At 45.9% G+C, this 9,387-nt stretch overlaps 2 protein-coding genes across 5 annotated transcripts in view; both read left to right on the top strand.

Annotated features, from left to right (window-relative positions):
- KLHL12 (kelch like family member 12) overlaps nucleotides 1-6,318 on the top strand; it is a 28,551-nt gene extending 22,233 nt beyond the window's left edge. For 3 of the 4 annotated variants that reach the window (XM_029935489.1, XM_029935491.1, XM_029935492.1), the window contains exons 7-12: nucleotides 1,473-1,579; nucleotides 2,396-2,591; nucleotides 3,467-3,625; nucleotides 3,967-4,065; nucleotides 4,415-4,601; nucleotides 4,783-6,318. In XM_029935489.1, the coding sequence (XP_029791349.1) occupies nucleotides 1,473-1,579; nucleotides 2,396-2,591; nucleotides 3,467-3,625; nucleotides 3,967-4,065; nucleotides 4,415-4,601; nucleotides 4,783-4,909 (875 nt within the window). In that variant the 3' untranslated portion in view covers nucleotides 4,910-6,318. The remainder of the gene's footprint in view (nucleotides 1-1,472; nucleotides 1,580-2,395; nucleotides 2,592-3,466; nucleotides 3,626-3,966; nucleotides 4,066-4,414; nucleotides 4,602-4,782) is intronic. The other variant, XM_029935490.1, reaches the window with a different exon arrangement.
- Nucleotides 6,319-8,884: 2,566 nt separating this feature from the next.
- RABIF (RAB interacting factor) overlaps nucleotides 8,885-9,387 on the top strand; it is a 7,587-nt gene continuing 7,084 nt past the window's right edge. The window contains exon 1 of the mRNA XM_029933154.1: nucleotides 8,885-9,180. Coding sequence (XP_029789014.1) covers nucleotides 9,055-9,180 — 126 coding nt within the window. The 5' untranslated portion in view covers nucleotides 8,885-9,054. The remainder of the gene's footprint in view (nucleotides 9,181-9,387) is intronic.

Below are 9,387 nucleotides of genomic sequence, written 5' to 3'. Positions count from 1 at the left end.
GACCAGGAGAAACCTAATGGAGGACCAGGGGCAGGGGAAGAGGGAAAGAGAGTTGGGGAGAGAGAGGGACGCAAAACCTGAGAGACTATTGAATACTGAAAACAAACTGAGGGTTGAAGGGGAAGGGGGAAGGGGGGAAAAGAGGTGGTGGTGATAGAGGAGGGCACTTGTGGGGAAGAGCACTGGGTGTTGTATAGAAACCAATTTGACAATAAACTATTAAAAAAAAACATAAAAAGATAAAAAAGCAAAAAAACACCCAGTGCTCTTCCCCACAGTAGGCTTTTAAAGAAAGTCTTTTTCGGGGCACCTGGGTGGCTCAGTCAGTTAAGCGTCCTAATTTGGCTCAGGCCATGATCTCACAGTTCGAGGGATCGGGCCTCACGTGGGGCTCTGTGCTGACAGCTAGCTCAGAGCCTAGAGCCTGTCTTCGGATTCTGTATCTCTCTCTCTGACCCTCCCCTGCTCACGCTGCCTCTCTCTCTCTCTCAAAAATAAATAAAACATTTAAAAAATTTTTTTATACAAAAATAAGCCTACTGTCATGATGGGGCTCCTGGATGCCTTGGTCAGTTAAGCGTCTCACTCTTGATTTTGGCTCTGCACTGACGGTGCCGAGCCTGCTTGGGATTCTGTCTGTCTCTCTGTCTGCCTCTTCCCTGCTCACTACCTATTGTTATGATTACCTGGCAGTTGTGATGAATTGTCAAGGAGCATGGTCATATAGTTGGCTAAATTGGAAAAATTAAAGTTCACGGAAGAGATTTTTTTAAATATATCACTTGGGGGGCACCTGGGTGGCTCAGTAGGTTAAACATCTGACTTCAGCTCAGGTCATGATCTCACAGTTCATGCATTACAGCCCCCACATCAGGCTCTGTGCTGACAGCTCAGAGCCTGGAGCCTGCTTCAGATTCTGTGTCTCCCTCTCTCTGTCTCTCTCTCTGCCCCTCCCCCATGCGTGCTCTGTCTTTCTCTGTCTCTCAAAAATAAATAAAAACATTAAAAGAATTTTTTTTTAATCTACCACTTGGTTCTTAAACCACAACTTTCCACTTTCTTGAGACAAAGTTAGGAGAATGTTCTTTCCCCATTATAAAAACTCCAATTTTGAGTTTTACAGGCTGAGAAGGGCAGGGAGCTCCTTTGGCCCCCTGCCTGCACTTAGAACCTCATATATTGTGTCAGCCAGAGTCATCTAGATAGGTTGGAATGGTGTGGTGTGTTCAAGTTTGCCTTCTGGAGTTTCAATATTGGCCTGAAATTTTAATTTCAGAGGTCCAGGTCCTCAAGAGCTAGCGCCTCAGAAACAGTTTTTTGTTAGGCAGACTTACGATGAGTGTCCTATTTCGGATTGCTTCTCTGAGCCGCGTAAAACAGAACCCTACAACTATTTATACTTATGTTTCCCCATGAGTAGTTGCCCAGCGTGGGATGGTGAGTAACCTATCTTTGTCTCCCTTTTTCCTTAGGAGCCAATGAAGTGCTTCTGGTGGTTGGGGGCTTTGGAAGCCAGCAGTCTCCCATCGATGTGGTAGAGAAATATGACCCCAAGACTCAGGAGTGGAGCTTTTTACCAGTAAGTAATGGTGGAGACAGTCGTGGGGAAAGAGTTTAAATGTCCTCAGTTCCTGACTCTAGATCATACCTAATGCAGCCTAAAAGTAGCAAAGCCTAGTAGTAGTATGATACTCCTCACAACAGTGTCATGCCCATGGTGGGTTCTAAATCAATCAGTCAATCATTATTGACCATTTAGGTTAGGAGAGTTCAGAAATCTCAATGGCCCTGTGTCAAATTAAACTTACCTGGCCCACCACTATTTCAGCACTTTCCTGAGCTGTGTAACTCCCAGCAGGCTCCATTGTCATGCTCTGTTAAGCTGAACTCTGTTAAATTATGTTAAATTGAACTAATGTTCACTTGAAGTCTGAAGTTTATATCTTTCTCCCTTTGTATGTCTCTTTTTTAGTGCTAGATAAATAATAATAATTCTGAGAACATGGAAATTTTTTAATCAATCCTCCTAACTTTTAGGATGTTGGCATCCTGGCCCTTTGATTAACAGTTTGGGGATACTTTTCTCCTTTCTAGAAGGATATCAGTCTTTAGCCTAGTGGAACAGGAAGGAATCAGATACTAGATAATGGAAAGACATTAAATTTTTTGGAAGCCTTGGAGCAAGGCAGTTGTGGAGAAGGGTTGCATCTTTAAAAACATCACAACAAGCAAGAGGGTTTGGAGGCCACATGAGGGTGAACCACTGCCCCAAGGGTTCATGGTGACAAGTGAAGAAGGAGAGGTATATAGGTAAAAACAGGAAGGTTAGCAGCAGATAAGGTCTAAGACTTGCATGACTGAAATGATTTGTACCTCTTCTCTCCTAAATCCATAGAGCATCACCCGTAAGAGACGTTACGTGGCCTCAGTGTCCCTACATGACCGGATCTATGTAATTGGTGGCTATGATGGCCGTTCCCGCCTTAGTTCAGTGGAATGTCTGGACTACACAGCAGACGAGGATGGGGTCTGGTATTCTGTGGCCCCTATGAATGTGCGGCGAGGCCTTGCTGGAGCCACCACCCTAGGAGGTAAGCACGGTGTGCAGAGCAGTGTGTCCACTTTGTTGGGGCTGGATCGGGGTTCTTACCTCTCCTGTTTTCTGGCAGGAGCATCAGGAATCATATATTCCTTTTTGCTTTTGGAAATAATAATGTTACCAAAGCTTTTCAGTATTCATGGATGTTTCAACACTGACCACAGAGTTGGTAAATCAAGTGCCCATGTACCGAGTGGGGAATTGGCACTGGTTGTATTTTGCAAACTCCACCTTTGAAGTCTTTGAATACTTTTGAGGATTCCTTCTTACGCGTTTCTTTTTAGATGTCTTTTTTTTTATGTTTTATTTATTTTTTTGATACAGAGAGAGACAGAGCAGGAGAGGTGGAGGGGCAGAGAGAGAAGGAGACACAGAACGGGAAGCAGGCTCCAGGCCCTGAGCTAGCTGTCAGCACAGAGCCTGACGCGGGGCTCGAACCCACGAACATGAGATCTGACCTGGGCCAAAGTTGGAGGCTTAACCGACTGAGCCAATGTCTTAACTGTGATGTCTCCTTATCTATAAGATTTAATTGGCTTATCACATGAAAAACACTTTGTTTTTTGTTCCCAAACATTTAAAGGAGTGTGAGCAGTTTGCAAGGAGAAGAATTAATAGAAATCTCTCATCCTCGGGGTGTCTGCATGGCTCAGTCAGTTAAGTGTCCAACTCTTGCTGTTGACTTACGTCATGATCTTATAGTTTGTGAGTTCAAGCCCACACTGGGCTCTGTGCCGACAGTATGGAGACTGCTTGGGATTCTTTTCTTCTCTCTGCCCCCTCCCCCACCTCAAAGTAAGGAAACTTAAAAAGTAAGAAATACATCTCTCATCCTCTGATAGTCTGTGATTCATTCACTCTGAGCAGATATGATCTACGTCTCTGGAGGCTTTGACGGAAGCAGGCGTCATACCAGTATGGAGCGGTACGACCCAAACATTGACCAGTGGAGCATGCTGGGAGATATGCAAACCGCCCGGGAGGGTGCTGGACTAGTTGTGGCCAGTGGAGTGATCTACTGCCTCGGTATTCAGTCTGGGAGGCGAAGCCGAGGGAACTTCACGGGTGGCACCCTCTGGGTGGGGACACCTTTTATCAAAATGAAGTTCATAGACTTTTTTCAACTAAAACCCTGGTCTATCCCAATAGCTTTTCTATTAACTGGGAATTTGTGTGTGTGTGTGTGTGTGTGTGTGTGTGTGTGGAAGCAGAGATTAGGGTACTGTCAGATTTTTCTTTGGATTATTGGAACTCTTAAAAAATACTGAAACTATAAGAATTAGTTGAAACACTCCAAGAAAGACACCCTGGGAATGGACATGAGGATTTACCATTCTGTCTGAAATGGTCTCTGCTTTGGTTTTCAGGAGGATATGATGGCTTGAATATTTTAAATTCAGTTGAGAAATATGATCCCCACACAGGACATTGGACTAACGTTACACCAATGGCCACCAAGCGCTCTGGTAAGACCAGTCATATCTAAGAGAGAGGACAGTAGACCGTGCTGGCAAATCTTTACATATGCAGTGGTGGTGCAGTCAGAGATAGTGCATCAACAAATCAGAGTTGTAGTTCTTTCTTCACTGTGCACGGAGAGTCAAATAGGAGTCCAGTTCAATTCTCCTCTTTGCCTGTCTTGTCTCTAAACATAGTGAAAATAAAAACAACTAACTAAATTATTCTAGGCTATTCTAGGCTAGTCCGCATCCCTCAGCTACTCTAGAACTCATCTAGCTGCAGTGATCATGTTTTGTTGTTAGAATTCTAATCCTAAGCTTACTAGTATTGATTTGCTCTGCCCTTTCCCCCCAGGTGCAGGAGTAGCCCTGCTGAATGACCATATTTATGTGGTGGGGGGATTTGATGGTACAGCCCACCTTTCTTCTGTTGAAGCATACAACATTCGCACTGATTCCTGGACAACTGTCACTAGTATGACTACTCCACGATGCTATGTAGGGGCTACAGTGCTTCGTGGGAGACTTTATGCTATTGCAGGGTAAGGATTTGAAAGCCAGGCTAGAGTTGTTGTGCATCCAGGACAACATGATCCAATTTGAATTTTTAGATCAAGATGGGGTTTGGGTTGGGGGAGACGTCTCCAGTGGCAAACTTTAATGTAGGACTGTATGGAACAGAATAGAAAGCTCATTTTCTTCTTTTGCTTCTTCCCCACTCAGGTATGATGGGAACTCCCTGCTGAGCAGCATTGAGTGCTATGACCCTATCATCGACAGTTGGGAAGTAGTGACATCCATGGGAACCCAGCGCTGTGATGCTGGTGTGTGTGTTCTTCGAGAGAAGTGACCCTTGTTGGAGCACCATCCAGAGCTAGTGACCAGTCCAAGGGACAGTTTATGGGAGAGTCAAGGATCCTTTCCAGAATATCTGTTTCTTGCTGTGTGCACAGGGTGATTACAAGCACCAGTGCAGTGATGATTGTACTTATTTGACACACACACTCCACCTTGCGCTGGTCGTTGTCCCTGAGGAGGGTGGGGAACAGACACTCAGGGGAAGACAGTGCACACTGAATGGATCTTAGAGGCCAGGTCATCTTTCCTTCTGGTCCAGAGAGCACTTTCATGTGTTTGGGAGAATCTTTCTGTATGTTGTGCCTCATGTATTGCAGAGACTTAAGGTGAGTATGACTCACTAGATGTGGGCAGTACCAAGCCTAGATGATTGTAAGGTACCACCCTGAGTAAGCTTGGTAAAATCCAAGTCTTGTTTTCCAGGAATAAATGTCTTTCCTAGTCTGCAGGTACCTAGGGGCACCACAGTCCCATCCTGGAGGATAACAGAGGGGAAAGCCCCCTATCCAAATGTGGGGGGCTTGGGGAGAGATGTGGCAGTCCCTTAAGGGACAAGGTTGGTGTATCAGAACTGGGTTTAGAGTAAGGGAAGTAAACAGAATTTGATGGAATGTGAGTGAACCTAGAACACCACTGAGGTATAACTTGGAAGACTTAGAAGGGTGTATTATTGGAAGGATCTTTTCATTTCCCCCATGGTCTTTCTGGGTGTGCATCTTGGCACTGCCTGACAGAGTAAGAATGAACAAACGTTGGGACGAGCAGAAATGGAATAAGTATGGGAGTTTGGTATGCCTGGGAACGAACTAGAAGCACCTGTGATGTCACAGTCGTCTTACTTCCTGCCAGGGCTCCTCTCTCCATGACAAGATTTGCCTTGAGTAGGTGAGACACTGTCTCTCTGTGTTGAATCAAATACTACTACACTATTATACTTTATTGCTATTTATTGGGGGATGCGGCGGGTGGCAACAGCCTAGAAATTCAGCTACCTGATTGCTGCCCCATTCTTTTAAGGGCACGCTTCTGCCAGGGAGTGGTTTTTACTGCTGTGTTTGGTATAATTAGTCCTTTTCTTACTCTAAGGCTCCCTCACCTGTCCTTAAAGTGGATTTTATTCTTCCCGGGACAGAATAATCAAGGACAGCCAAAACTCTGGATAGTTCCAGTACTTCCTACCACCATTTCTGAATTTCTGAGCTACACAAGGCTCCCTGTGTTATGGAGTGAAATTCTTGGCTTTGTGGATACTGGGAGTGCGGGGATGTAGTAACCTAAACAAGGATGCACTTTCCTTTATTCCAAATTCCATGTTTTCCTCTTTTCCTGAGTTGTATTGACCTAAAGAGTTCATTTCCTTTGTATTTTTTTAAGAAAATATTAAAAACCAGTGGTCTCAAATGCCTGTAGGAGAGTTTGTGGCCAGCCAGCACTGTCTTGCAGATACTTGCGGGGACCGGGCAGAGATCAGCTGCAAGTCCTGTCTCTTCTGCTTGTTCGCCTTACGTGTTTGCCAAGTAGCCCCTCTATGTTGCTCTGCTGCACGCGGGTAAGAAGTGGCCCTTTACCCTTGTGGAGCAGCTCAGCAGTAAAATAGTCACATAAATTTGCATATCTATTGACTCCTCTCACACTGAGAGTTTACTGGAAAACCCAACAGAATAAAGAGGAGTCAATCTTGAGCTCACTTAGTACCCACCTGAATTTTAGGGTTTTAGTCTCTCCATTCCTTTCTCTATTTGCTTTGACCTGTGGCACATGATATACACAGCTAGGCAGAAGACCTGCAAAACTGAAAAAATTCTGATATTCCCAAAGGAAAGGGGGAGCCCAAGAGGAAGTTATTTTCACTGAAGCAGCCCTGCCAGCCTTGCCTCCACAGACGGACTGTGCCTGCTGATCAAACCACAGCTCTGAAACATATGACTCATCCTAGCTCAGGACGAGATGCAGGGGAGGCGAAAAGTGGGGGCACAGAACGGAGGGCTCCTAGGCTATCTTTACTGCTGACTGAAGTGTTCTTATATGGCAGCCACAACCGGATATTCTGCATAAAACATCTAAAACTCATTGCTGTCTTTCCGCTCTTGCATACTCTTCTTGTGCATGTACACACAGGTGTGCCTAATAAGGGGCTCCTCCTGCTTTTCTAGCTCTCTTCGCTGGCAACCAGCCACTTAGTTATAGTTATCTAACCTCGGGAAATTCATTTATCTTGTGTACCCCGCCCCCTCCCCCATTTCAATACAGACATCCAATTCGTTTCTGGGTTGTACATCATTTTATCTTTAAGAGTTCCAAATGCATTCCTATAATTGAATTCCCTCCACTACCACTTAGTTCAAGCCTTTATCTCTTATCCAGACTCATGGAGTAATAGCCTCCTGATAGCCATACCTCTACTCTTTTCTGTCTTCCAGTCTAGCCCCTCCATTTTGTTATCAGTGTTCTTCCTTAATTACATGTAGGATCATTACAGTACCTGACATACAGCAAATTTTCAGTGAATATTGAACAGTTATTTCTGGCCTAAAATTCCAAAGGTTCCCATTGCCCATATTATGAAGTTCCAGTTCCTTAGCATGACTTTAGACTCATGGTGCTCTGGGCCCACTCTTCCATTCTGATCTTCCCTCCCTCTACTGTTCTCTCTTCCCTCAGGTATAATGCCCTTCGGTGGACTACTAACCATTCTTAAATTTGTTCCCACCTTTGTTCATGTTTATGATCTGACATTATCTTGCTTTTTAAAGAAATTCCTACTTACATTTTGATGCCTAACTAAAATGTCACCTAGATAAAGCGTTTTCTACCTCCCCAGATGGAATTATTCCCTAAGCCTGGCTTCCATTTACTTTGTTCCCATGATTGTCTTTATCACATGTCATTTGTTTGGGTATGTCTTCCGCCTAGACTGTGTTCTCAAAGACAAAGTGCCTATTATCATTGTATCCTCAGGGCTTAGTTATGTTACATAATTACTAAATGTTAAATTACCGAAGGACAAAGCGGAAGAAGAAGAACCTGCAGATTGAATGGTGGGTAGATTAGACATTACCTATTCAAATAACTTTGTTCCCCTTCATATTCCACCTCCCTTGTCATTTCAGGATATCCATGGCCTGATGTACTAGAACTGATGAGCTAAGAGATCTAAAGATCAATCAAATGGAGTGAAAAGTATAGTGTAATGACAAAGAATAGTGGCTTTAGAGCCATGCCTGGGTCTATGGACCGTGGAAACTAGCCTTTCTGATCTTTACCCTCCTCAGTTGTGCACCAGGGGTAATTAGTGACAACCACAAAAAGAAATTGTTATGATTCAGTAGGCTTGTTTCTAAAGAACTCCAACAGGGTATTTGCCACATAGTAAATGGGTCACTACGATTAGAACAGATATCAGCAATTAAGGGTTCCGGGCATCTTCTTCCAACACCAAAAAGGTACATGTTCCTTTAAGTAATCTCTTGATGAAGTAACTAATGATGATAAAACGTGCTGATGTATAGCCTGGCCCAGATTTCCTTCACACTGACTCCAGAAATGTTACCATTCATTCAGAAGACCAAATTTAGGGGCGCCTGGGTGGCTCAGTAGGTTGAGCATCCGCTTCGGGTCAGGTCACGATCTCGCAGTTGGTGGGTTCGAGCCCTGCATCGGGCTCTGTGCTGACAGCTAGCTCAGAGCCTGGAGTCTGCTTCGGATTCTGTGTCTCGCTGACCGCTTCCCCCCACCACCCCCACCACCCCCGTTCACGCTGTCTCTCTCAAAACAAAACAACAAAAAATTCAAATCTCAGCAAATAGTATAGACAACTTCAATGATTTAGTTACCCAGGTTTTACTCAATATTTAAGGGAAGCCCAATGACCAGGTGAGTATGAATCCCGAGAGGATTTGTCACCTTTCAGTAAGTGACCCTGTCACAAAGCCAGCTGACACTTAACCACTCAAGTTAAGCAATGAATGAGGCGCTTGCGCAGTAGAACCCAGAGCGGGGAAACGGACGCCTGCGCAGAGTGGGAGTGACCGTGCGCTTCCCACCCCGTCTCTGAAAGCCGCGCCCGCGCAGTTCCGAAAAAGCCGCAGAGACAGCGCCTGCGCGGTCGTGGCCGAGGAAGCTGTGGCTGTAGCAGCGATGGAACCAACCGAGCTGCAGAACGAGTTAGTGTCAGCCGAGGGCCGAAACCGGAAGGCGGTGCTCTGCCAACGCTGTGGCTCCCGAGTGCTGCAGCCGGGGACCGCTCTCTTCTCCCGCCGACAGGTAGGGAGGCAGGTTGGAGGCGGTTCACGCCCGCACGCTGTGCCTGGGGGCCGAGGCGGCTCCTGACCCAGTCGCCGCGCGCGTTTCCGGAGGCCGCGCCCCTCGTCGCGTCCGGGCTTCGCCGGAGTTGGGTGGCGGGAGCGCTGCCCAGGGCCCGACCCGACCCCCGGCCCCTGCCCCGCCCCAGGTCCGGCCCGTCTGTCCCCC

This window comes from Suricata suricatta, chromosome 3, assembly GCF_006229205.1.
Source record: "Suricata suricatta isolate VVHF042 chromosome 3, meerkat_22Aug2017_6uvM2_HiC, whole genome shotgun sequence".
NCBI lineage: Eukaryota > Metazoa > Chordata > Mammalia > Carnivora > Herpestidae > Suricata > Suricata suricatta.
The sequence above is the reverse complement of the archived record's forward strand: the minus strand, read 5'-3'. Positions and strand labels throughout refer to the sequence as shown.